A 27,767-nucleotide genomic window follows, 5' to 3' on the forward strand; every position below is an offset into this window, starting at 1 on the left:
TCACGGAGAGGAGCATGCCTCACGGAGAGGAGCATGCCTCACGGAGACGAGCACAGAGATGCTCTCTTGAACACATACAAGCAGCTATAGACACTAAAGAAGCTTGATGACTCTCCTACTGCCTCTTTCAGAAGTGTACTCTTCACATTGTCTGTGGATGAGTGTGTGTGTGGTGTGTGTGTGTTTTCATATTCTGTCTCCCAGGAACAATGGAGAAAATTCTGTGGAACTTTCAACTCTTGGGAATGAATGGAAGGTCAAGTCATCCTAAGCACACATTTGTGCTCTTCCCAGGGTCCCCAGCTGCCCAGTGAAGCTGGCCATGAGAATTCTATTCTTTCTGTTTCTAATGGTGTCCGATTCTTCAGTTGAAGTAATGGATGGGGAATCAGTGCGTCTTCCTCACAGCTTCTTGTTTCTGTTTCTTCCCTCTTCCTGTACAATTGAAACTCTACGTGTCTTCCCACAGATCACCCGGTAGACATGATGAACATCAAGGCCTTCACCTTGGTCTCGGCAGTGGAACGGGAGCTGCTGATGGGGGACAGAGACCACATCAGCATCGAGTGTGTGGAGTGCTGTGGCAGGAATCTCTATGTCGGCACCAGCGACTGCTTCATTTACCACTTCCTGCTGGAGGAGAAGGCCATGCCTACAGGGACAGCTACATTCATTGCCACAAAACAGCTACACAGACACCTGGGCTTCAAGAAACCTGTGAACGAGCTGTGTGCGGCCTCAGCTCTCAATAGGCTGCTGGTGCTCTGTGACAACTCTATAACCCTGGTTAACATGCTGAACCTGGAGCCAGTCCCCTCAGGAGCCCGCATCAAAGGGGCTACAACGTTTGCAGTGAATGAGAACCCTGTGAATGGGGACCCTTTCTGTGTGGAGGTGTGCATCATTTCCGTGAAGCGCAGGACTGTCCAAATGTTTCTGGTGTATGAGGACCGAGTACAGATTGTCAAGGAAGTGTCCACCCCAGAGCAGCCTCTTGCTGTGGCTGTGGATGGCTACTTCTTGTGCCTGGCCTTGACCACACAATACATCATCCTGAACTACAGCACAGGCCTTTCCCAGGACCTGTTTCCCTACTGCAGTGAGGAGAAGCCACCCATCGTCAAGAGGATAGGCAGACAGGAGTTCCTGCTGGCTGGCCCAGGAGGCTTGGGTGAGGAGGGCTGGGGATTTGCTGCTTATGGCACCTGCATCATGCCTGCTGTGTTGGGTCTTTAGGACACACCTTGCAGTGGGACGGTATGGGTTCCACAGTGACATATGTCACTTAATGACATGGTCCTAAGAAATACATCATTACTTATGTCATTGTACAATCATCAGAGTATCTGTTGGCCAGTTAATATGACAGTGTCACTAAGGGACATGATATTCACATGCCTTTCCTGTGGACCAGATGACATGTGACACATGATTATACTCATGAGTGCCTGGCAGCATTGGAAATGAGTGGCCAGGTCGTAGTAGTTCTGCATGACCAGAGTGTACTGAAATTCCGTTGTGACTTTGGGGTCACCATTTCCTACCAGAGTGGTTTTTCAGATATAGTCAGTGAACCTGATTAACACCTCACTAATAAAGAGAGTTCAGACTCACATTAGGGCTCATTGTTGGTGATGAACATTTGACAGGTTTGCCCAAATGGTTTGTAACCACAACCGTGGTATCGTACAGAGTGCCTTCACTGCCTTAAAAGTCCTTAGGCTTGACCTAGTCACTATAACCCCCTTGTAGTGAATACAATTATAAGCACATAGACAGAACATGTATAAGGTTTTTTTATGTACACAATATGTAGATATAGGTTCTATAAGTAGCATTACTACATGGCTCCAGAAATTAAGAGTTCAAACAAATTACTATCAAGATTGTAAGTGCACATTTCAGCATGACACCTATTTCTATTTTCGATTCTGCCTTTCTCCCTGAGTGTAGCTTGTCATAAGAGATAATGCATGACCTTTCTTAAGGCAAACTTACCAGACATTTTTTATAATACTTTGACTATCCCCCTTGATGGTGCTTCTCAGACAAGAAAAATAATGCAGTTGTTCTCTATGTTTTGTGGACTTAGCTCACAAGTAGGCTTGAACATAGAAGGGACATAGCCAAAAAAGAATGGTCTTAAAAGTTGGTGTGCCCTTTCCAAATCTCTTAGATTGCATGCTGACAACATTTAGGCTCCTTCAATTGTATAAAAGCAACAGACTTCATCACCTGCCTGGAAGAAGAGAGCTAGCTGGGACACTTAAGCAACAGTGTAGCATGGATCTCTCTTCTTAGGGTTCTTTTCTAGCTTGACTTGACCTCGTTTGGGAGTTAGGGCTCTCCCCCTTCATTCTAGTGAAACTGCAGAAGCTGTGGTTCGTGATACCTGGTTTCTGCCCTCTTTATGTCAGAGCCTCTGCAGTATGTGATTCTCTTGAGAAGGTAAGTGCCATGATTCTGACTCACAGTGTTGAGTGGTCTATCACGGGCTCTTGTTGCTCAAAGCATAGCTGTTTGACCCAGAATTCAGCAGAATCCTTGAGGTAGCTCCATGCTCATCCCTTGCCTGTTTGTATTTATCTCATGACTTGGTGGAGGTGGCATCACATTACCAGCCTTGCCTTTCCTGTCTTCTTCTCCCTTTTGGCCTCTTTGGCTGACTTCCAATGATAGTACTAACCTCCCCACTTGGTCTTCATTCAGACCTGTGCTTCACTTTCTCAGTGGGTTTTTTTTTTTTTTAATGCTGTTTTGTACACTTGGTGTTACTGTTATGATCAGGATGTCTGTCCCCAAAAAGGTCCCTGTGATAGAGTCTTAGTCTCTAGGGTGGCCACTGGAGAATGGTGAATCTCAGCCTAGCATAGTGATTCTCAACCTTCCTAATGCTGTGACCCTTAATATAATTCATGTTCTGGTGACTCCCAACCATACAATTATTTTGTTGCTACTGTATAACTGTAATTTTGTTACTGTTATGAGTCCTAATGTAAATATCTGTTTCCAGTCGTCCTTGGCACACCCTAATGGTCATTCAGCACCCTAAAAAGGGGTTGCAATCTACAGGTTGAGAACTGCTGCTCTAGGCAGGTGGAATCTGGAGAGAAGTCCTTAGGGTGGGTCTTGACAAAGGTCAGGTTCCTCCCTCCGCATTTCACTTGGCATCCTGATTCATGAAGCAAGTGACGTCATTCGGCTTCATGCTCCTGCTAGGGTGTGCTACCCCAGCAGAGGCCCACAGCAATGGAGCTCTTGGCCCCTCAGCTTATACTCACCTCCCCTCCCACCCCAGGTTGTAACAGAAGCCATTGATTGCTTCAATGATGTCTGATCATTTGGAAACAACAATATGATGCTTTTAAAAGTTAAAGTTAAAATGGACTGACACCTCTGTGTCAAAATATTCATCCAGTGTTCCCTAATATCAGTGTCTTATGTACAGTGGACATATCTGTCACAGGCTTATTATGGACAAAGGCTTCACAGCAGTCTGTCTTGAATCAAGAAAGCAACTTTTCTGTGTTACAGCATATGTATTCTTATAGCTCATACACATTCTCAAGGATAAAGGGGTAAACCCAATAATCGGTGCTCAGACCTCAACTCTAAACATAGATAGACAGCTTCTCATTGTAGAGGGTCTGACACATGGCAGGTGCTCAGTAACTATGCTGACCAAACGTGTGAAAAAGAGCTGAAGCCCAGAGGCAGGCTAGGTGGAGGAGTGGGTATGGAAGAAAGCGTGCCAGGCTTCCCAAGTCATTTATAAATGGGCATGTAAGTTCAATGGAAACATTTTAAAATATCATTTGTAATTAGAAGCAGATATGATATGCACTCTGAATAAGGTAGTTCTCTTCACAGTGATAAAGTCATACGTGATTGTTTGCACGTGAATATATTCTGTTATTGTTTGAAAAATCCAAGCCTGTAGGAGAACTGAAGAAGAGTTACTTTTCACTCAGTCATTGCTATGGCAAAGAATACCTCATAGTTATTTGAAGACACCTCCTTTTTATTTTTTAGGCATGTTTGCCACCGTGGCCGGGATTTCCCAGCGTGCCCCTGTGCACTGGTCAGAAAATGTGATTGGGGCAGCTGTTTGCTTTCCCTATGTCATAGCGCTCGATGACGAATTCATCACAGTTCACAGCATGCTGGATCAGCAGCAGAAACAGACCCTACCATTTAAGGAGGGTCACATCCTGCAGGACTTTGAAGGTACCTGTTGAAATAGAAATCTTAACATTTCCATTCCAAACCTTCTGTGATCTCTCTACAGTAAATGTTATTGGGGACACATTAGGAGCTGGGCCTTATGCTTAGAGAAGATAGCATTAAACAGAGCTGGAGAAATGGCTTAGTGGTTAAGTGCTCTTGTTGCTCTTGCACAGGACCCAGGTTTAATTCCCAGTACTAGGCTACTCACAGCTGAATATGGGAACCTGTGTATATGCAGTCCACACACGCACAAATGCATGTGCGAGCACACAAAAACACACACAAAAATAAAAAGAAATAGATCTTTGAAAAGGAAAAAGGAATCACTGTAGTGCAGTTTCTATGCTTCAGGGACAGCAAGGTTAAGGGTGTAATAGGCATTTCAGTAAAGAACTGCAGTGGTTTAGAACTTGGCTGGACATATCAGGGAGGGCTTCCTGGGGATGCCATTTAAGGATGGATAGGAGTCAGCCAAGCAAGTGTATGCAGAGTCTTCTAGCAGAGAAAAGGGTGTGTCTGAACAAGAGACCCCACAGGCAGGTCGTTGGTATGTGTGGAAGGTGAGTGCATCCAGGCTGCAGTGTGGTTAGGCACAGTTGGCAAGAGGCCTAAGTGTAATGCGCACAAATGTCACTTCCTCTCCATTCCACTCTGAACATTTGCATTCCCTTCACCCAGATCGGAAGCTTGGGTGTGTTTGCAGCATTGTTTGTAAGTAAATGGTGGGTATTGTATCATTGAATTCTGACCTTCATCAACACAAATCTCCTAAGAACATTCATAGTTGAGAATGTTAATAGTCATTCTTTAGCACCATCTGCTAGCCCACTGCCTTAGTTAGGCTTTCGATTGCTGTAAAGAAACACCATGACCATGGCAGCTTTTATAAAGAAAAACATTTAATTGAGACTGGGTTATAGTTTCAGATTATCATCATGGCGGGAAGCATGGCGGTGTGCAGGCAGACATGGTGCTGGAAGAGGAGCTGAGAGTTCTACATCTCAATCAGAAGGCAGCAGAAAGAGATACTGAGACATTGGCTTGAGCTTCAGAAACCTCAGAGCCCATCCCTCAGTGACACACTTCCTCAGACAAGGCCACACCTCTTAATAGTGTCACTCTCTATCAGCCTATGGGGGCCATTTTCTTACCACCGTACTGGCCTATACTCATGTCCCCAACTTGTCCAAAGAGTGGCTTTGAGTATTTTATAAATCTAAATAATACCTTGTACTTGCCACTTAGTGATCCCTTTGTTCTCTGAGCAGTGCCTTCCTGGTATCTGAGATGCTAGAGATAGATATAACCTTAGTAAGAAATGTAACACCCACAATGATGTGGGTCAGATCCAGTTAAGCGCTGGCACGTGAATTACAGTCATCCCTTGGTACACACAAGGACAGGTTGCATTATCCTTCTTGAATAGTGAAATATATGGATATTTTGGTCCCTTTTATGACTTGGCTTAGCATTAGCCTAGAACCTACTACACACATGTTCTTGCTGGTTTTAAATCATCTCTAGATTACTTAAAGCCACGCACAAACTATTTAAGTAGTTGTTACTTCATTTATTGTTTGGAGAACTATGACAGAAAAAACTTCATGTGCAACTACAGATGCAATCATCTCTTTCCCAGATATTTTTGATTCCTGTTGGATTGAACCTACAAATTCAGAAGCTTCAGACATGTAATCTGTAGACCTAGGGGGCCAACTGCATGCTCAGCTTACAGGACTTTGAATACTGAGTGGTTCACACTAGCACGGGGATTACAGTCATGGAGGAGACCAATATAGCCTACCTTACATGGGAGCAGAGGTTCCTTGGAAGTGTAGCTTCAAGCAGAGGCCAGACACTGACAGAAAACAAGGGAAAGCACTTTAATTGGGATGCAGGAGACAGAAGAAATAAGTTACTACTTCCCGTGAAGAGGGACTGCTGAGTTAAGAGAAGGATCAGAGTTTAATTCGAAAGCTCAGTGGAAGGAGCTAGTGTAGACTGCAGTCCTCACTCTTTCACAGACAGACTTCTGTAGAGCAGTGGTTCGCAACCTCCCTAATACAGTGACCCTATAATATAGTTCCTCACGTTGTGGTGACACCACCCAACCATAAAATTATGTTTGTTGCTATTTCATAACTGTATTTTTGCTACTGTTATAAATTGTGATGTAAGTATCTATCTTCTGATGGTCTTAGGTGACCCCATGAAAGGGTTGTTCAACCTCCAAGGGGGTCGACCTACAGGTTGAGAACTGCTGCTGTAAAGTCTTGGGTACAAGGTTTACAATGGTGGACACAGACAGCTGGCAGGATGGTAGGGAAACCAGTAAGTGAACAGCCTAGGTGCTATATAGATGGAGGGGAAACGTGAAATACTATCTCAGAGTTCAAAACATTGCATTAAAAGCTTAGTGTATGCAAACCAACTTTAGAAGGAAACGATTTTCAGTGAGGTTTTGATGATGTCCCATGATGGAGCTCTGTAGCTTCCTTGGACCCTGCATCATGTGTTTCCTCACGGGTTTCTAAGTCAGTGGGCATTTCCACATAGAAAAGGGGTAAAGAGCACATTTTATCCTTTCGCAATGTGACATTCAAGTTTACCCTTCCCAACAGCTGTCAGTGTGGGCGGAAGAAAAGGGAGGCATCATACCATAATATTGTTTGGAATGGTATTGGACAAGCTGGTGGGAGTGATTAGCAGATCAGATAAGGGCCCAGCATGAGGAAAGCAGTCATGTACCGAGGGAGGCAATGCTTTTTCTCTTCCAACAACTTTAATGGTTTTCTTTTCTTCCCCTCAGGAAGAGTGATTGTTGCCACAAGTAAAGGAGTTTACATCTTGGTTCCATTACCTCTGGAAAAACAAATACAGGATCTGTTAGCAAACCGGAGAGTGGAGGAGGCTTTGGTCTTGGCAAAAGGGGCCCGGAGGAACATTCCAAAAGAGAAATTTCAGGTTGGTAATTACTGGTCACAAGAAAGCATGACTGTAAGCATAAGCATTCGGATTTAACCACACACTGGGCTCACTCTACAGAAGACCCTGTGCAGGGCTTTTGTGCCCATCCTGTAATGTTTCTCAACACATCTTGTGTTCTGTAGATTAGGAAGCAAATTACAGAGGCAACCAAACAGCTCAACTAAGACTGCATGGCTGACTGTGGAAGGTCAGCTTGTTAGTTCTTCCTTTGGTACACTAGGCTGTATTTGAAATCATCAGTCATCACCTAGAACAGCTATGAACATGGTTCTTATAAGCAAGCCATCAAAGTTAGGTCAGGCCAACTGGTCTCTGATTTTAGACCTTGTATTTGTTGAGGTGGGGTTGAATTAATCTGCATGCATGTCCTCTCCGTAGACAGCAGGGAGCAGGGGCCACTTGCATCCAGGATAGCTATAAATGAACATTTATACATTTGTATAAATATAAATGAATACTTATAAATCCAATTTGTATAAATCCAGTACATTTGTAGATAACATGTTACTATGTTACAGTGTCAAAGGGCTGCATCCTCCCCCTCAAAAAATTCCTTTTTTTTCTTTTCTTTTTTTCTTTCTTTTTTTTTTTTTGAATCATCTATAGGCAGTGCTCTGCCCGAAATGCAGATAAAGTACCTGTCATTGCAGGAGCCCAGGCACTTCATTCCCTCACAGAACTTCAGTCTTCCAAGTACAGGAACCACAGGCACAGGTCACTGTATCTGGCCATGAGAAAACACAAAGCACGCTGGACAGATGTTAATTTTAAATATTATTTAAATGATAAGCACAGTCAATATCAATTATATTTCTAAAATTCCTACTTGATCAGCTGTGTCATTAAGGGCACTCTACATGTCTGTGAGTGCTTTTGAACCTGGGGGCCTAGACCTGTAAAGCTAGTTACTTGGAAGCCTTGAGGTAAGGGGACCTCAAGGTCAAGGCCTACTTGACGTACAGAGTGAGTTCAGTGCCAACTGATTTTGGGTAACCCTGTCTCAAAGTAAAAAGGTGACATCCCCTTGCCTAGCTTGGGTGAGGTTTTAGGTCCAGACCCTAGTGCTGCAAAAAGAGCAGCAACCAACAACTAAAACTGGTGGTGTGTAGCCATTTCTATTATCATCTGAATCAATCAGATTTACCCGTGATTGATTGCTATGGCAGAAAAAATGTGTTTGGATGCAAGTTGCCTCATAGAGCAAAGAGTAGTTAGTCGCTTCTGCCAGTGATGAAAAGCACATGTGTCCTCCATGGCTTGGAGATTTGGAAGGAAAGGTCTCTGTGTTAACAGTTCTTTTATACCCTGCTCCTAACTTGCTGAAGTGGCACTGACCTATCAGCATTCAGCAGGGGGCAGCACACTCAAAGGCACAAAGCTGACTGCTGGTGCTTACCTCCCTTGTCCAACCAGTGCAGAAAGAGGGGGCTGTGGCAGAGTGAAGAGGAACTGCCTGGGCATGGGCAGCCATGGCATTGTGTCAGTTGCTGCTGAAGGGCTACCCTGTCGTACAAGCACCACATGCACTGCACTCAAGTTATTCAGCATTTTCTTCATTTGCTTTTCCCCACTTCTGCTCTTTTTGACAAGAGCAGAGAGTATAGCCAGTCCCTGATGAGGTGACAAGCATTCTCTTGCTGTCCAGCCTCCAGCCCCTCCTGGGGGGTTCTGTTCCTTTGCATCTGATCCCTGCCTTCTCCCTGTAATGCTGCAGATTCAACTCTCTTGTTATGTGGGGATTATTTTCCTTGAGCTATGCAAACAGCCGTGTGTGTGTGTGTGTGTGTGTGTGTGTGTGTGTGTGTGTGTGTGCAGTCCCATGCACATGCCAAGATTTCAAAAGATGCATCATTGCCCAGGTGAAGTGCTTCATTGACTGGCCTCACCCTCTTTTCTAGACACATCTTCTACAGCTCATATTGCCCCTGTGAAGCCCGTGTTTAGTTCATACCTGTCAACCCCAAGTCAGCACATACATACAGTGAGAGTAAATCTGCTGACTCTGCTCTCAGCTTCTGTCAAGAAGGCCATCAGTACCATCCTAGGGGTCCTGCCTTCATGACCTCATCCAACCCTAACTGCATCCCACACACTACACCTCCAAGTTCTGTTAACAGGAATTTGGGGGTAAGTTTGTAGACTCATAGAGACTTGTGAAGTTGGTGGTGGGTCTGTTTTCCTCTGGGAATGGGGTAGAGGAGTGTGGGGAGACACAGTGACACAAGAGTGGCATTCGAGTCATGAATGGACTCATGAAGATGCTCCTGTCACTGATTTCTCTGTAGCAAGCCTGGATATGCCTAAGAATTCTCTCATGCTTGATGGGTCCTTTTAATCCTTCTGCTACAAGCATGGCTCATATTATTTCTACTTCCAGAAATAGAACTGCATAGTGGGCAGAAGGACTCAATTTCTCCTTATTATTACAAGGTGGTATAGTGAGTCCAGCCGTTGGGTCCGATGGCGGTTTTCAGAGAAAGATAAAGGCAGATAAAGAGAAGGGAGAGAGGCAGTTTAAGCAGTGTGCTGAAATCAACTCCCCTAAAGGAACTGCTGCTATGCTTGGAGCGCTGCTTAAAACCATGGTGAACTGGGGCATAGCTCAGTAGCAGAACACTTGCCCAGCATGCACAAGGACTTCTGTTTGATGCCCAGCAATCCAAATGAATTCACACGCACATGCACACATGCACACACGCACACACACACCACTGAAAAGCAGTCAAAACCATCTTCAGATGGGAGACAGAGTGCCAGGATGATGATGTTGGCATATGTGAAAACAAGCAACAAGATGTGTCCAGAAACCATTTCAGACAAACCGTAACAGAGTTCAGAAATAGGCAGTGACCAAAGGAAGAAAAGGATGGGCTTTCCTGAAGTGTGTGATGTCCTTTTTTTGAGACAGGTTTTCTCTGTGTAGCCCTAGCTGTCCTGGAACTCGCTATGTAGACCAGTGTGATTTTGAACCAGGAGATTTGGCTGCCTCTCTGAGATTAAAGGCATGTGCCACCACCACCACCTAGCCTTCCCCCCCCCCCAAAGATTTATTTATTTCCTTTTATTTTATGTACATTGGTTTTCTGCCTGCATGTATGTCTGTGTGAGAGTGTCAGATCCCCTGGAACTAGAGTTACAGACAGTCATGAGCTGCCATGTTGGTCTTGGGGATTGAAACCAGGACCTCTGGAAGAGCAGCTAGTGCTCTGTGTGTATGTGTTATTATTGTTGGGTGTTACAAGAATGGAAAAATCCTCCAGACAAGTTGGATTGCAGTGATCCATGTGCAGAAAAGGTGACAATTTACTGCAAGAACTTTAGACAGTCTGTTATTAATGTGAGCCAAGTGTCTCCAGGAGATAAGGCATACAACACTACCTCAGCTTTGGCTAAGAGACCCATGTATCTATGTAATACTTATGTTTGACTAGCCTATGTGTGAAGGATGATATGAGAAATACCCCTCCAAAGTCAATTTCAGAGGAGTAGAAGAACAAGCCAGAGCCCCTGAGGCCTTTGATCTCTACCTAAACAAGAGAGGATGAAGCAGTCACAGAAGCCTGGTGGATTGAGCACAGGGGTGAAGCTATACATTATGGGTTCATGGAATCAGACCTATGAAGGTGTGTGTGTGTGTGTGTGTGTGTGTGTGTGTGTGTGTGTGTGTGTGTCTGTCTGTCTATCTGTCTGTGTTTAACTCCTCTGCTCAGTAGAGCACTTTCCTTTCCTACATGCATGAGGTTCTGGGCTCTATCTCAAATACCACAAGAAGAAAGATTGCATCTGTGCTGAAGGTATATAGTCTGCTTTCTTGGACATTATTTCATAAACTACATAGAACTGTTTATGTTAGTTTTACGTATTACTAAGTATTACATGTAATCTAGTAGGAGGATGTGCATAGATCCTAAGGGATACAATGCTATTTTATATAAAGGACTTGGGTTTATATTGATATCTGTGGGGCCCTGAAACTCGTGCCTTTCCACTACAGAGGGATAACTACATGCATAGATTTAAGTTGTTTTTTTTAAACTAATGTCTTATCTCTGTGGAGTGTGGTAAACCAAGATGTGGATGACATCTGTTGATAGTTTAAGGTGTCTTCAGGAGATGATTGATCTTATTTCCTTGTAGGTAATGTACAGAAGGATTCTGCAGCAGGCAGGCTTTATACAGTTTGCACAACTCCAGTTCCTGGAAGCCAAAGAGCTCTTCAGGTAATTTGAAGTGTTGGTAGCAGGACTGTCACTCAATGTCCCCCTCCGCCACCCTTGCAGTTTCAAGGGAGAATTATGGCACGGCTAGATGGAGACCTGGGTAGGAGTGATAAGGCTGCTGGGGTAGTTCACACCTTTCAAGGTGGTCCCTGGTCTCCACTACCAGTCTTAGTTTACCCACTGTCCCAGCTCCTGAGGAGAGTCCTTGACGGTAGCAGGGCTGCCATACCAAGATAGTAGTGTTCCTGAGTGGGATTGTCAGGACAGCAGTGTTCTGAAGTGGGATGGTTATGTGTGGATTCTGAGGAATATTTATTCTTGCTACCTCCTTTCCAGAGATTTCACTGGAAGCTGAGTTTAGAGAAAGCAAGGGCTTTGGGGAAGACCTATAAAAACTTTGAATCATATATAGACTTTCAAGATGGTATATGCCTGGTTGGCACACTCAGGAATTGAGTCTGTCTTAAGGAAGACGGCCGCCCGCCATTCTGACTGATTCTCCTGTGGGCCCTGAGAGGTCGCTCGCTCTCTCTCTCTCTCTCTCTCTCTCTCTCTCTCTCTCTCTCTCTCTCTCTTTCTCTCTTTCTCTCTCTTCCTTTTCTCTTGCCTATTTACATTCTCTCTTGCTCTTGGTTTTCCTTATCCATCTATGTAGGAAACATACCTTTGACATCACACTTGCCCTTGTATCTGTCCTTTGCTCTCACCAGTGTGTTCCTGTGACCATGGTTACTCACAGACTTGCTCAGCATCCTCTGGGGAAATGAACTTGCACCTGCTAGGAGCATTGTCTTCAAGTACTTTAAAGAGCAGTGCTTCACTAGAACATTCTGTGGTCTAGAACTTTCTAGCAAACAACACATATAGAAAGCTCTGTATAGACCCTGTACATTCCAGGGGACTTAGCAGGATGCTGGTAGGCTTCCTCTGCCCTTCCTTGAGGATGATTGCTTGTGTCTCAAGAATGTGCTGAAATACACAGCAGATTTGATGTCTTCCTCTGTCAGAAAAATGGGCTATAGGGAACAAGTCTCTGAGAGAAGTCACTCCTCCATTTCTTGAGGAGTGACTCCCAGTAGTACTTTTTACTATGCTAGTCCAGGTGCTGCCACCATCTGGTCCTATAAAGACTGACATTTCAGTTTAAGTAGACCCCTTGCTCATTCGCACCTCAGCAAATCTTGTTTTGTCCTGACAGTGTCATTGCCCTTGACTTTCACATCATAGGTGCTGCTAGTACATACTGTGGTCAGTCTAAGATACCAGGCGGATGTCCATGAGCACATGCCTGGGAAAGTCCCCCATCTTGGTGAGAGTTGAAGCTGGGCCTGTCTGTCATTAGGACGAGGTTCTCATGCCTCCATATTAGTCTCTCAGCAGCACAGCATTACGCTGGTAGCTGCTCACCTTGTCACAGTGTCACTGAGAACTGACGTCTGCCTGGGTAAGAAGCTTCTCAGACAGCAGTGGTTGACTTTGACCTTCTTGTTTCTGTTCTGGGCCCTGAACGTAGACTTCATCCCATAGCTGTGCCAGAGGCCATACTCCTAGCTCATCATGGTTGACACCTGTGAGAAAACCCTCGTGTTGTTCATGTATGGGACCGAAGCTGCGTGTCTTCTGGAGGTCCTCAGTCTGCCTTCATACTGTTTAGCAAACTTGGCCTAAGTAATGAGGACCACAAGGGTATCAGAGGGCCTGTGCTACTGAAGAGCCATACAAGCTTGGAAGTAACCTCTCCCATCTAGTGTGAGGACTGTCCTGGCTAGTAAGCACTGCATGGACTCATGCTTGCCAGAAGAGGGATCTTGTTCCACAGGTTCATCCTGGATTTTAAGCAGTGAGCAGAAGTTTCCTGTATCAGGAACCCTCCTGTAGCCCTCGGAGTCTTGACCTTGATGCTCTTAGGCCTGATGGTTCTTTATTGTGAGCGTGTTGGGGCAGGCCTGTCTGGCACATTGTAGGGCGTTTATCCCTAGATTCTACCTACTAGATGTTAGTAATAGCATGGCCCTAGGTAGGATAAAGTCCCTTATTCAAGCACCACTGAACAATCTATTTGGAATTTAGCATCAGGAAGATGCTGTTTATCCTGGCTCAGATTGATGCCACATTGTTCTTGGCATAGTTCTGTCTTGCCTGAGGAATCCCAGGGCTCAGTGGGTTTTCCTCACAGTGCAGGTGTCTTGATGTTGAACTAATCAGTCATCTGTGTATGTTCTTCACCTTTGTTTCCTCTGCTTCTTTCGGAACCATGTTTGGTAGTGTTTCATTGATACTAGCAAATGAGGGTGATTGCTTGGACACATTCACACCCATTAACATGTGCCTACAGGCACTGCCCTCCAGTGTTGTTAGTGTGCCTATGTGTACTCTCTCTCTCTTTTTGCTTCATTTAGTTTGACACTGTAATTGCAGAAGCAGCCAGCTGGATGTCCGGGAGCTGATCTCTCTCTACCCCTTCCTGTTGCCCACCTCCTCCTCCTTCACCCGGTCTCACCCTCCTCTTCATGAGTATGCAGACCTGAACCATCTGACCCAAGGTGACCAGGAGAAGATGGCCAAGTGCAAGCGCTTCCTCATGAGCTACCTGAATGAGATCCGCAGCACAGAGGTAGCAAATGGTTACAAGGAAGATATCGACACGGCCTTGCTCAAGCTGTATGCAGAGGCTGACCATGACAGCCTCCTGGACCTCTTGGTCACTGAGAACTTCTGCTTGCTGACAGACAGTGCTGCCTGGCTGGAGAAGTACAAAAAGTGAGTGTTCTCAACCCTATGTGGTGAGTCTTTCACTACAGCCCTGTTGCACTCCATGAGACCCCGTGAGGAGATGCTATGAGACTGACTCAGCCAGCATTGATGAGAAATCAAGATCACCAAGAAGTCCTTGTGATAATAGGCACCAAATAGTCCTTAGATGATGATGTCCTCCTGATCTAAAGGACCTTGGGGAAACTCACTCTTGTCCTTGTTCTTCGTGTTGGGAAGCACAATGTGAATTACTGTGAGCTTTGTCCTGTTGTCAGACCAGGACTCAACCTTAGAAGACGACACTTGGTAGTAATGGTGCAATTGAATCTCTCACAGCCAAGATGATTGACATCTAAGTCAATAGCTGAGCCCTCTTGATCTTGTTGATCAAACTCACTTAGGTCACTGTGCTTTGGTAGATTTCAGAGTCCAGGTTTCAGATTAGGGCTGTTCAACCTGTTTGGTTTCAAATCCAATGCACACCAACACCTGGTGGTAGTGACTCAGGATGCTGTCTCTATAAAAAGTCATGAAATGTTCCCAGAGATTTAAAGGAGAAGGTTCCAACTAACACTTCAGTATCTTGAGATGTGTCTCTGAGGAGGCCGGCCCTCTCCAAGGGCCAGCTCCTGGGTGGGAGGAAGACCATGGGTGGAGCACAAGCTCTGCGCAGCCCAGACCATGCACCATTTGTTCATTGTTTCCACCCCTTTCTCTTTCAGGTACTTTGCACTGGGGCTACTCTATCATTACAACAAACAAGATGCCTCTGCAGTTCAGGTGAGTTCAGAAGGATGCTAGGGACTTGGTATGGAAAAGCGCCAGCTGTGCAAAGCTTGACCCCTGCCTCTGAGCCTCATAACCCGTGGTGTTAGGAGAACCAGCTTTGGAAAGTTATTCTCAGACTCCACATGTATACCGAGGCATATGGGCTCCCACGTTTACACATATTTAGGACCAGTAATCTATAATTTTCTATTACTTTTTAAAAACCCATTAATCCATAGAACCCACTTTTGCCTAATCTGGTCTTTTCTGCAGAGAACAAAAATAATAGTTTTCTTTCTTTCTTTCTTTCTTTCTTTCTTTCTTTCTTCCCTCCCTCCTTCCCTCCCTCCCTCCCTCCCTTCCTTCCTTTTGTTATATGTAGGTGAGTGCACTGTAGCTGTCTTCAGACACACCAGAAGAGGGGATTCAATTCCGTTCCAGATAGCTACGTGGTTGCTGGGAATTGAACTCAGGACATCTGGATGAGTAGTCAGTGCTCTTAACTGCTGAGCTATCTCTCCAGCCCAATAATACTGTTTTCAAAAGTGAATTATTTGGGAAATGTTGACTTTAAGTCTCCATACTTGTTCTTGACAAAAAGGCCAAGAAATGATGTCTTTAATTCTCTTTAAAGAACATTATCAAGATGGAGTTTGTGAAAACTGAAGAAATGAAAACAAGGTTGACTTCCTTTTAAAGTTAAAAGGGGGGCTTAGAGCTAAGAGCGGTTGCTGCTCTACTCCAGTCTATTCCTACACCGGTGCTGGTCGCCCACAACTCATAACTCTAGGTTAGGATTCTAGGGATTGGCCCCTCTTCTGGCCTCCATGGGCACTATCCACCTAAAGCATGTGCACCCATGGGCGCGTACATACACATAGCATATATTTAGAAAATTAGCTGTCACATAGTAACTGTACACCCTTCTTGGACACAGCGGACCATTTGACATGTGCTTACAGTGGACAGTGATCAGGTCACAGTCATTGGGATCCCAGCTTCTGAGATGTTCACTGTCCTCTGTACTGGGGAGCTTAGAGCTCATCTCTTTTAGTGCTTTTATTCACCCCAGTGAGCCACACAACACTAGGGATTATTTCTCTAAGTGTATTTTAGTAACCTGTATCTAGCTTGCCTCTGTACCCCGACTCCCTACCACCTTTCTTTATTGCTAATATCCACTGTTTTTCTCTACGTTTACGAAATTAGCTTGAATTAGCTTGAATGTGATATTTTTGCTGAGCCAGTAGGCATACGACATCACCTTAGAAACTCAGGGCAGCAGGTATCAATTGTGTTATAATTTCTACTGTTAATAACAGCAGCTGTTGCTAGTGAGCTGGGCAATTGTTTGCCTCACAGCAACAGGACAGAGCCAACGCTGACCAAGTGATGTGAAGCTGATGTGAAGGCCAGCAGGGATGCTGTGTCTGAACTGAATGGCATCATTTGTTAGCCTTGTCTCTTGGCCTGCACCTTACAGCTTTCCATTGATCTTTGCTGTGCCTTCTCACGCCCTGGGGGGATGGGCTTCTCTCTGCCCTGTAACCTTTCAGACTGCATTCCTTCCTTGTGAGCCTTTTGTATAACGTCAGCTCTGGAGCTCCCTGACTTTGGCCATGCCTTTGTGAGTTTAGTCTGCAACTTCCTTGCTAAGGCATCACAAGAGCATAATTTCAGAGTGGAGAAAACAGGAAAATGAATTTCCATCAACATAGGCCTCAAGGCCAAGAGCAGACTTGGATATTGCAGACAAAACATTTATTTTTTAAGATATAGTAGTGGCCTCTTTAGAATTACTGCATGTGTGTTATAATATTATTAGCACAGCTAGGGAGAAAGATTTGCATTCTTGAATAATATGGAGCACATCTTCATAAGTGATGAAATTCCATTAAAAAATCAACACTTTTCAGTGGACCTTTGACTCAGTTATTTAACTGGTGAATTCAGTCCTGAAGAAAACCAGAATGCACTGCGCACTGCAGTCAGCTTTAGTCGGGGGTCATCACTGTGCTGCAGGTTAGTTTAGGTTTTGAAGTATTTGCGTGCACAAAGGGAGCTGTCTTGGACATAAGACCCAAGTGTAAACTAAATTTTACTTGTGTCTTGCACAAATAGCATGAAAATAATTTTTATAAGTCTGCTCTCAAAACCAAGTTTGACAGTATGGAATTTCCCAAATTTAGCATCATCTCAAATTTTCAAAAATTAGATTTGGCACATTTAGGTTTTCAGATTTATTTCTCAAAACAATTATAACTGATTTTAGAATTTATAGCTTTCTGTAATATATCATTCTTTATTCAAAATGCTTAGGACCTGAATTGTTTTAGATTTTTGAGTTTTTCAGATTTTGAAGTAATGCATGGGCAGCTAGAGCCGCCCCAATCAGCTACCCAGTCTGTAAGCCTGAAATCCAGGTTCTACTGTCAACATGCTTGTGAATGTTCAGATTGTAGATTTTCATGTGAGAGATGTTTCATCCTGTGTGTTTGGAAAATCATGGGAGACCAAGAAAGAAAACAGGCATTTTCTAAGCGAATTCTACAAGATACATAATGTTCTAGCTCTACATTTTTGTTTAGTTTTGTTTTTTTTATTTCTTTTCAGTTGTGGGTGAACATTGTGAACGGGGACATCCAGGATTCTACACGCACAGACCTGTATGAATACATTGTTGATTTTCTTACTTACTGCCCAGACCAAGAGCTGGTGTGGACCCATGCTGACTGGCTGCTGCAGAAAAGTGAGGAGGTTTGTGTTTCATAAATGCATTCTCTTAGGGATGCCTGGGAGAAAGACACAAAGACATCAACCTTAGGTGGAAGGGTAAAAGCTACATATGTCCTCTTCCTGTTTATTCCACCCCCTTTTTAATACCTTCCTTTGAGCATAAGCAAGTGGTGCAGGCTGCTGCTGTTGAGGTTTCTACAGAAGCCTTTCCCTACAGAGGCCTCTTGTAGAAATACGAGGAGCCTAGCCTTCTTTTGCCCCTGGTGTTCTGAAAACACTCTTACAGTTCCCCCTTCACTTGCCAGGGAACACAAGTCTGCATTTTGTTCTCTGGGATGGGTGCAGATTCTTACTCTACAGACTGGTCTTTTTCAAGAGGTGGCTCAGATCAGGAAGACCATTGTCCTCTTCTGCTTCCATCACTTCTACTGAGAGGCTGTGGACATGGAGGTATCAAGTGTCTTGAACATGACCTGGCTCATCTTGGAGGCTGAGACAGAACAGTGGTGAAAAGCAGCTGTTGGCCCTTGGCTCCACAGCAGTGGTTCTCAACCTTCCTAATGCTGTGACCCTTTACTACAGTTCTTCATGTCACGGTGACACACAACCATAAGATTATTTCATGGCTACTTCACAACTATAATTTTGCTACTGTTATGAATCATAATGTGAATATCTGACATCCAGGATATCTGATATATAACTCTCAAAGGAGTCACGATCCACAGGTTGAGAACCCTTGCTCTAGAGCCAGGCTGCATGCTCAAGACAGGGACAGAGATCTTAAGAGGCTCCACAGGTTACCAAGACACAGCAGCAAGCATAGCAGATCCATTTCCTTTGCTTCCCTTGCAGAGATAAGATCAGACCCTGATTCAGGGCAGGGCAGACTCCTGTCCATCTCACTTCCTGAGCTAGGTCAGAACCCCTATTCCTTCCATAATGAAACATTTTTAAATTACATTTATGTATTTATGTGTGTGTATTTGTGCATGTACATGTATTTACATGTGCCATACTGTCTGGATGGATGGATGGATGGATGGATGGATGGATGGATGGATAGATGGATGGATGGATGGATGGATGTCAGAGGACAGCTGAGGTTCTCACTTTCCACTGCATGTATCTCAGGGATTGAACTCAGATATTCAAGCTTAGCAGGAAGGACCTTAACCTGCTAAGCCTGCTCACTGGCCTCTCCATTCATCCTTTATGTCTGTGCATATGCCTACAGAATGCACCAGCATGCGTTCCTATGGTGTACATACAGTGTCATTGAAATGTTTAGGTCCTTTCCATTTACAGAGCGATCACAGCCAGACATACAGAAATTATTCTGTGTGTCACATGGTGGCCCTCCACATGACATCTGCTTCACAGATGGGGTTAACACACCCCATCTTTCAAGGTCATGTAGGCAAGCAGAGCTGAGACACAATCCAGACCTGTAGCTGTGCCATGTTTCTCATTCATGTTTGGAGTCACAGGGTATGAGGGTATGTGTGCATATCTACATGTGAGCAAGCAATAGTACACATGTCAGGTGGCCAAAGTATCTCCTCAGAAGACAAAAGTGATCCAGGGTGCTCCCTCTGGCAGGCATCGGGAGGCAGCCTGGAAGCTGTTCAGGGACTACAGGTTCAGATGGCAAATTAGCCAAGCACAGTAAATAATCTACTAGCCAGACAATGTGTTCAGAGAACCAAGAGTACACTATGAGTTTTCATACTTTCTGGATTTTTCTCACTTAATCTTTGCAAGCAACAATTTCTATTTGGGACAATCTTAATAGTGCTAGTGTTTGGTGCATGGCTGTCAAAGCCTGTTACCAATGACCGCTCCTTTTGTTAGTTTCCAGCCATCTTAGAAGAAGTCCCAGCAGTGTGTGGGGAGGGTGACTTAGCGTCTCTCTTCTGTCTGTGGCATACACTGTTTGGTCTTTCTTTTCTCCATATTTTTGAGATAAGTGTGGCATATGAGAAGTTGTACCTGCTTATCATCAGTGTATCCTGCATGATGGTTTTAGCCAAACCATGACTGTTGAGTGACCAACAGAATAATGAAGAAAACTGAATTGCTGCTCTTTCTGCAGATTGGAGTTCAAGTTTTCACCAAGAGACCTTTGGACGAGCAGCATCAGACTAGTTTTAATCCAGACAACATTATTAGTTGCCTTAAGAAGTACCCTAAAGCCCTGGTTAAGTATCTGGAGCATCTCGTTATCGACAGGAGATTACAGGTGAGCACTCAGCCTAGACTGAGGTCTGTGGTGCGATGTCACTAACGGCTTAGCAGGGGGAACCTGGCTGTTGCTTTTTGGGCAGGTCTTGTACCCTGGTCACTCAGTCTGTGCTTGTTGGTGATCTGTGGGATATGAGCCTTAGTGAGAGAGACCCAGAGGGAACAGAAGTAGACGCTTGTCTCGTATCTCATCTCCACTCCATGTTTCTTTTCTCTTCATTATCCTCACAGGAAATGGGAGACGCTATGTCGTTCATAGAGTACCCAAAGTCTTTGCCTCTCAGGTGTCGCCAACATGCGCTAATCATCTTCCCATCATGATGATAAAGTACCCAAGGCCGTGAACTTGTGCAGAGCAGAGGGTTCTTTTGCCCCATAGTCTTTGAATCTATGACAGGTTGTCCTACTTCTTTTTTATTAGGTTTCTTAGTAGAAAAAGACAGTGTCGTGTCCAGAAAGTCAAGCGTGCAGGGCAGGGGGTTGAGGTCCCACTGTCTCTGCTATGGTCCCACTTCTTTCCATTGACCAAATCCCTTCCAGGCTCCACTCCTAACCCCAGTAGCTGTCCCATGGAACTTTGAGAACACATTTAGTATATAAACTATAGCAACATGGCTCTGTGTTGGGGTTCCTGGGAAGTTTCCAGTTCCCTGAAAGTATCCTGTCCACCGTGTTCAAGAATCTGCCACAGGCTCCCTCAAGTAAACACTGTGTCTGGTGCATCCCTGATTCCTACAGAAAGAAGAGTATCACACCCACCTTGCCATCCTCTACCTGGAGGAGGTGCTGCGGCAGAGGGTATCCACTGGAGGCAAGGACATAGAAGCCACTGAGACACAGTCCAAACTCCGGAGGCTGCTCCAGAAGTCTGATTTGTACCGTGTCCACTTGTTGAAAGGTGAGGATAAACTTAGCATCCCAGTGAGAGACTTCTGTGGGGCTGAGGCAAGGAGACTTTGTACCAGAGTGTAGCATTTGGGTCCCATAGATTGATTCCTTGAGTCCTTTTCCTCAGAGCTGTCCTGATGGGTTTTGGATTGAGCTATAAAACACCATCATTCATGATTCACCTTCTAATGACTTTGGTACCTTCCTCACTCAGTGTCCCTGGGGGTAACACCTGGACCCCCAAAGTCCCCAGATCTGCTATGCTTCAGCCCCTTAAGAGAAATGTCATAGTCTGAGCATAGAATCTGTATAGCTCCCGTCTCCTTTTTACCTCTGTCTATGCCTTAATGTGGCAGCCTCTTAGTAATTATTTGCTGACATTTACTGTAGGAGAAGGGTGATGCTTGTGTGCTGCGGCATCTGTGCCTGCTGCTGTACTTGACACAGGCAATACAGCCAGCCCTTTATCTCCTAGACTGGTGATATCTGCCTCAGGCATCAGGCCTGAGGAGTAGCCCATGGTGGCCGAGCCTCGAACACTAGTGCCTATCATTTTGTATTAACCTTGGCACTGAACTAAGTATTGTCCAGGGAATAGTCCATTGCATGGTGGGGGGGGTAGATCTCATGGTGTCCTCTATTTCATAGCCCACAGGAGAACAAAGTGACCTGGGCAGTAAGACTCAGCCCATCAGCCCACTAAGGGCAACCCTTGATCAAGACTGACACTGCCCCTGGGCTGTGCCATTTTCTGGAAGCCTAACTATAGGGGGAACAAAAGAAAAGTTTTTATTTCTGTTCCAGAAACTCATTAGATAATACAGATAGGATTTTTTTAATACCTTGAACCCATGTTCCTTTCAGTGGAGCATGTTTTAAATTAGTATAAAGGGGTTGAGCATAGCTTTTATGGTGAAGTGGATATTTGAATTTTATCCATAGATTCTGCATCTGAATATTCAACCAACTGTGACTTGAAAATATCCGACATAAACATCACAGCATTACTGTTAGCCATATTTCACTGTATCCCAAGTCTTCCAGAGGTGCTCTCAAGTATATAGTGTTACTTGAAAACACTACAGGGGATTTGGGGGTCTCTCCAGGAGGGTCTTGATTCTAGTCCTCCAGAAGACGCGGAGGGACAGTTATTCCCCTGTGCATAAGTCATAAGATTCTGTACTGAGAAGGCAGAGCCATGGTATTTTAACTCCAGACCAGGAGCCAAGCTTTGGGGATGCTTATTTAGGGCTCTTTTGAGACCAGACTCACCTGTTTGCTGGACATTAGCAGTGAAGGCTGTCTTCAGTTTTCCTGACTCTGAGTCTCCAGGAAGAAATCCACGGAGCCGCCTCCCTCCCTCAGCCATCTAGGTGGCAGTATACAGCAATGTCTAGGGAGCTAGAGAGCCTAATTTTGCTGAGGCTGCAGGAACAAGCAGGTGAGCTCGGCCGGCCAGCCAGCCCAGTCTATAACTAAGTGCCAATTTTGTCTCACAGAGAAAATCCAAGGTGCTGGCCTGCCCATGGAAAGTGCCATCCTCCATGGGAAGCTGGGTGAGCATGAAAAGGCCCTGCACATCCTGGTGCATGAGATGGGGAACTTCTCTGCAGCTGAGGACTACTGCCTGTGGAGCTCCGAGGGTCAGAATGCAGCCTGCCGTCAGCACCTCTTCCACACACTGCTCTCCATGTACCTCAGTGCAGGCCCCTCTGCCCAGGACCTGACTGTGGCTGCTGTGGACTTGCTGAACCATCACGCCAGAGAATTTGATGCCACCCAGGTCCTACAGCTGCTGCCCGACACTTGGTCGGTGCAGCTTCTCTGCCCATTCCTCACAGGAGCTATGAGGGACAGCATCCATGCTAGGAGGACCACACAGGTGGCTCTTGGCCTGGCCAAATCAGAAAACCTGATTTACATGTATGATAAGGTGAGTGCCTAGCCTTTGTGCCAGCTCACTCCTCTGCCAGCCCATATTGCATGGGAGGTAAGTTTTCTTAAACTATGAAAAAATGGTCTTGGTCAGTTTTCCCCTTTTGACACTGATAATCATGACAGTGTGTGACATTACAGTGTGTCATCACCACTGTAATCCCGGTGCTTGGGATGCTGAGGGAGGAAAATAGCCAGGAACTGAAGGTCATCCCCAGGGGCATAGTAAGTTTAGACCAGCCTGGGCTTCAGTGCAAGACCCTGTCTCTGACAAACAAAACCAGAGGAGGATGTGTAGGGAAAGCCGAGGGAAGGAGAGCAGTGTTGGAGTGGACACACCCCTGATGCATTCTTCACTCCGTTTGAGTACTTAATAGCATTTGTGGTCTTCTGGAGCCATGACTTTTGCACGGAAGATAAAACTGAGGCTGGTGACATTCTCAAGAAAGAGCCCAGAAGTACCTCCCAAGCAAGTTCAGACACCCACAGAATTCCATTTCTGCCCCAAATGGCTGTCTGGAAGAGAAAAGAATCGCGTTCTATGCATAAGCCTCCCTTCACCTTCAGCCCTGCAGCCTAGGACATGCAATTTCCCTCGCTCTCATGTTCCCACCTCCCTGCTGCTTCCCAGCATACATCTGGCCTTGCCTGCCTGGCCATGCAGCATGTCCTACCTCCTGTCCTAGGCACGTGCTGACCCCCCCCCCCCCACCAGGAGTATTCTACCTTTTTCTTAGCATTTGGCCTGCCCGTTTTGTTTCCCACCTCAGAGCCTTAAGCTGTAAGGCCTTTTGCTTGCCTACATCCCTTGTGTAGCCATTGGCAGCTTCCTCTTACTTTTGGGAGCTGTGTTTACATTTCCCTAGGATTAACCGTGCATGCTACAGGGATCCATGTTGAGGATCCTAGTTCGTGGAGGAGAGAGACTTCGGTGGGTTGCTGCCGCCTGCTCCTGTGAGTGGACTGACTTGTCCAGACTGATAGAGAGGGCATATAGAGAAGCCTCAACTTTTGTAATTCAAGTTCTAATTTTCGGACTAGGGCCAAGTGTGCTGTGTCTTATGACTTCCAACAAAACGAAATTGTGATGCTGGGAATGTGCCACTGACTAACTGAGTGACTGTGACCAAATCCCGATCTGGGGTCCTGCTTTTTACTTGCAAATGAGGGTCTTACTCGACCCCACTCAGCTCTGATAGCAGTGACTTTGTGAGTGTCTGGGGTTAAAACAGTCAATGCTTTGAGAGTGCCGAAAGGAGGAGTTTATATAGAAATTTCCAGACACACAATGGTTGCTTTAAGCAGAATGACTCTAGATGGCTCGGAGGTTAAGACTGCTTACTGCCTTTGTGAGCCCCGGGTTCAGTTCCCAGCACCCACATGGTGACTCACAACTCTACTGTCAGGGGTCTCATGACCTTTTCTTGCCTCTGCAGGCATGTGATGCACAGAAACTCATGCAGGCACACACATAGACATAAAAATGATAAATAAATCTTTAAAAATAAAAGGAAAGCAGCTCTGCCTCCTCCTCTGTCTGCGCATTAAGACCTGCCCTGTTTATTTCCATGTCTCATTCCCTGTGTCCACAAGTTGATGGAGAGCAGGCCTTTCAGCAGTCGTAGTCCGCAGCCAGTGTGCACCCACCCTGACTCTGCCGCCTCCTCACTGTTGCTTTCTGTTTGCAGATGAAGCTGAAGGGAAGTGTAGTCCATCTCTCAGAGAAAAAGCTTTGCCAGCTCTGCCAGAACCCTTTTGGTGAACCTGTGTTTGTCAGATACCCAAATGGAGGACTTGTGCACACCCACTGTGCTGCCAGCAGACACACGACCCCCAGCTCGCCCAGCCCTGGCACTCGGACTTGATAAGTGTGGCTCCAGGCTGCAAAGGAGATTCTTTTCCACATCTGTTTGTGTGTGTGTGAGAGAGAGCCAGAACAAAGGGAAGGCAGCGTCTAGGGGCCAGGGAACCGCTCTCCCTGGGAAACAAGGGCACTTCTCTGCTGATTGTTGTCTGTGTGAATGGAAATGGAGAAGGCCTGAACACCCCCTCCCCCCAGGATAGTGACGGGCCAGAGTCTACCTGTCCAGGAGGTTACAGTCATCCAAAGCACAAGTCTGAAAAGCAGGCAGTGTAGCCTGGGTGAACAGACACAGGTGGGGCCTGCAAATGAGGTCTGCCCCGGCCCGGCAAATGTCCAGGGTGCAGAAGCCTGAGCCGGCCAGGCACCTTGCCTTTGAGGAGGAATGTTCCTCACATAGGCTCCACATCTGCCCCTAAAGTGGATGGAGCATCTGGTCTTCCCATCCAGCTGTCAACCTCTGAAACCCTCTGCCTCGGTTACCTAAGCACTCACTGGGTGTAAAGTCCTATGCTTCTGGCTGCCTAGCACATGGAAATCTATTTAGAAAGAGCTAAAGATTCAGTGGACAAAGGCACTTGCCACCAAGCCTGGCAACCTGAATTCAATCCCCAGAACCTACATGAGGAAGGAGAAAACCAACTCCTGCAGGCTGTCTTCTTACATGCACGAATGCACGCAGCACACTCGCGCACACCCACACACCCACACATACACACGGGGAGGGGGTGGCTGGGGAGAGAGAAGCGGTCTGAGTGGGAAGCTGCTTTGCCTGGCCTGAAGACTGCAACAGAAAGAAGACCCAGAAGTTTGAGGGCCCAGAAACAGGTTCCTTTTCATCCACTTGCTGACTGGAAACACCTTGATGGACATACACAACTCAAATGTTTTTATTTGAATTCATATCATCTTTGTAGTTTTCTCTCATTTGAAGTTTTGTCAGTCTTACTCATTATGGATATCTCTTCCCTCATTAAAACGTACCTCCTACTGAATACTTGGGAAATTCAAAGGGAGATGTGATCAGGAAACCAATGAGCCTTCCAGGAGAGGCTCATACTGGCCTCTGCCCTGTCGCAGGCAGCTGGCAGAGCTGCTGCCCCCTGTTCTGCCCACAGGTGTTTCTGCAGGATCTTAGGAGGCCAGGCCACCTTATCTGCCAGCACTTTCCATGCCTGCCCTGAGCTTTCCTGAATGCTTAGAGGAAAGGTCTTACCTGTGACCAACTGGACTTGGTGTCTGTCATTGTCACAGACAAACTGCAGCTCTTGCCATATCCCTGCTCTGAAGTCTCGGAGCCAGTCCCCGGGATGGTAACTCTGTGAGAACATCAGAGCAGACAGCACACTCTCTACTAAGATGCTTGGAAAAGCAGCAGCATCTCCTGGGCTGATGGGACAGTCCCAGAACACACCCCAGCCCATCTGCCAGACCCTCTCCCCACCCTGTCCATTCCTGACAAAGTGATCTCTGCAATTACAATAATCGCTGTATTTCTTATCCCTTTGGGATTCCGAGTAAGCCAGGAAGTAAAAGCACCCGTGAGTGTTCAGGGGACTGACACCCTTTTCCCTACATGTGTCTGAGAATAAATGATGAAGTCTCCTTGCAGCTCCTCTGTGTCCCAAGGATGACTGAGAACACTCTTCTTACTGCATGACATTACAGCCAATGAACTGCTGTTTAATCTTGCCATGGTCAAACCTGAAAGCACTGTTTTTCATGCACAAAACGGGTGCAGTCTCAGAGAAAGGGCTTGTGACTGTCCATTCCTAATGTGGGGGACTCTAGTCTCTTCTCTGAGTATTGATCGATAAAGAGCAGCACCCCCCCCAATCCTTTAAAGCATACACTTCTACAAGGTAGCAAATCACCTCACATGTTACAAACTATTATTTCCTTCCTCACACGCTCCCAGGGGCCATTTCACAAATCCCATTTTTAAGATGAATACATAGCATACTTTTGTCACAGCCCTGCTCTTTTGTGACTGTCCCCTGGGTAGCACAACAGCTGGCACTCAGCTCTTTTGGCTTTGGCTCTGTGCAACCATCCTAGCTGGAGCAGCACTGGCTGAGCTTGGGTCACATTTGTGTCTGGAGAGCAACAGGGCTGTTCAGTTTGGAGGAACTTTATCCACTGTTGGCTATCAGGTGTTAATGTAGGCCTGTCACCTAGGCTGTGGGCACTGGGCCTGAGCACAGAACTGAGAGCCTCTGTGAGCCATGCTTGACACTCATGGAGCACAGAGAAATGGGTCACACTGTCACGGCACCTGTCTCACAACCAGGACAGCCCTTGCTTCCTGCTTGCTCTCCCACAGGAATCTGTCCTAGCTTCCTTTGCCTCTTAACGGGTCCCACCAGATGTATAAATGTAAACTTGTTGATTTTATTAAAATTCTTCTAATTCTTTGTCCTTTTCTTGGGTCATTTTTTAAAAAATAAAAACTACCTTGCTGAAGTGCTGTTTTCCACAGATGCTGCTCCACCCTAAGGAGCTCTAGAATCCTGCTAGACTTTTTTCCTTGTGACCATGGACGTACCTGTGGCAGCTGCAGCTGCCCCTCGGGCTCTGCTACGACTTGGCTGGATTTTAAACCTCTCTACCTCAGCATTTCGCTTCTGCTTATTCTTAGGGCACTTGTGTATACGCAATGCCTTCAGATGAACAAGGCACTGAGGCCTTGTGAACCAAGATTTTGGGTGATGACTCATTCTCCTTAAAGTCAAATGTTCCAAACCCTAAGCTCCTGCATTCCTAATCCTGAGCACATTCCAGAAATAAAAGCAGACCTTTCTACTTTCTTGGGGTGACGAGATGCTTCATTGGGTAGGAGTGCTTGCTGCAAAGCATGAGAAGCTGATTTGCAATCCCAGAACTCATGTTGAAAACCAGAAGTTGGCCTAGAAACCCAGAAATACGGAGGGGAGGGTAGAGACAACATTGCTCCAGGTTCTGTGAGAAACCCTGTCTTCAAGGGTATAAAGAGGGAAAGTCAGAGCTGGACCCCTGAGACCATCTTGCCCCATACATACATGAGTGCACCATTTTTTTTTTTTTCAAATCAAATCCCCTCCCTGAAATGGTCACCGCAGGACTTTGAGCAAAGCTGTTGAATGCTACTACTCTCTCATGGCTTCCGG

The 27,767-nt window shown here is 45.8% G+C and overlaps 1 protein-coding gene across 1 annotated transcript in view; it reads left to right on the top strand.

Annotated features, from left to right (window-relative positions):
• The window catches only part of Tgfbrap1 (transforming growth factor beta receptor associated protein 1), a 42,124-nt gene extending 15,085 nt beyond the window's left edge, over nucleotides 1-27,039 (top strand). The window contains exons 2-12 of the mRNA XM_028786819.1: nucleotides 470-1,171; nucleotides 4,033-4,227; nucleotides 7,037-7,191; nucleotides 11,353-11,435; nucleotides 13,854-14,195; nucleotides 14,912-14,969; nucleotides 17,571-17,714; nucleotides 19,789-19,935; nucleotides 20,676-20,835; nucleotides 22,325-22,758; nucleotides 24,449-27,039. Of these exons, the coding sequence (XP_028642652.1) occupies nucleotides 484-1,171; nucleotides 4,033-4,227; nucleotides 7,037-7,191; nucleotides 11,353-11,435; nucleotides 13,854-14,195; nucleotides 14,912-14,969; nucleotides 17,571-17,714; nucleotides 19,789-19,935; nucleotides 20,676-20,835; nucleotides 22,325-22,758; nucleotides 24,449-24,625 (2,583 nt within the window). The 5' untranslated portion in view covers nucleotides 470-483 and the 3' untranslated portion in view covers nucleotides 24,626-27,039. The remainder of the gene's footprint in view (nucleotides 1-469; nucleotides 1,172-4,032; nucleotides 4,228-7,036; nucleotides 7,192-11,352; nucleotides 11,436-13,853; nucleotides 14,196-14,911; nucleotides 14,970-17,570; nucleotides 17,715-19,788; nucleotides 19,936-20,675; nucleotides 20,836-22,324; nucleotides 22,759-24,448) is intronic.
• Nucleotides 27,040-27,767: the final 728 nt, after the last annotated feature.

This window comes from Grammomys surdaster, unplaced genomic scaffold, assembly GCF_004785775.1.
Source record: "Grammomys surdaster isolate TR1022 unplaced genomic scaffold, NIH_TR_1.0 125600, whole genome shotgun sequence".
NCBI classification, from domain to species: Eukaryota; Metazoa; Chordata; class Mammalia; order Rodentia; family Muridae; genus Grammomys; species Grammomys surdaster.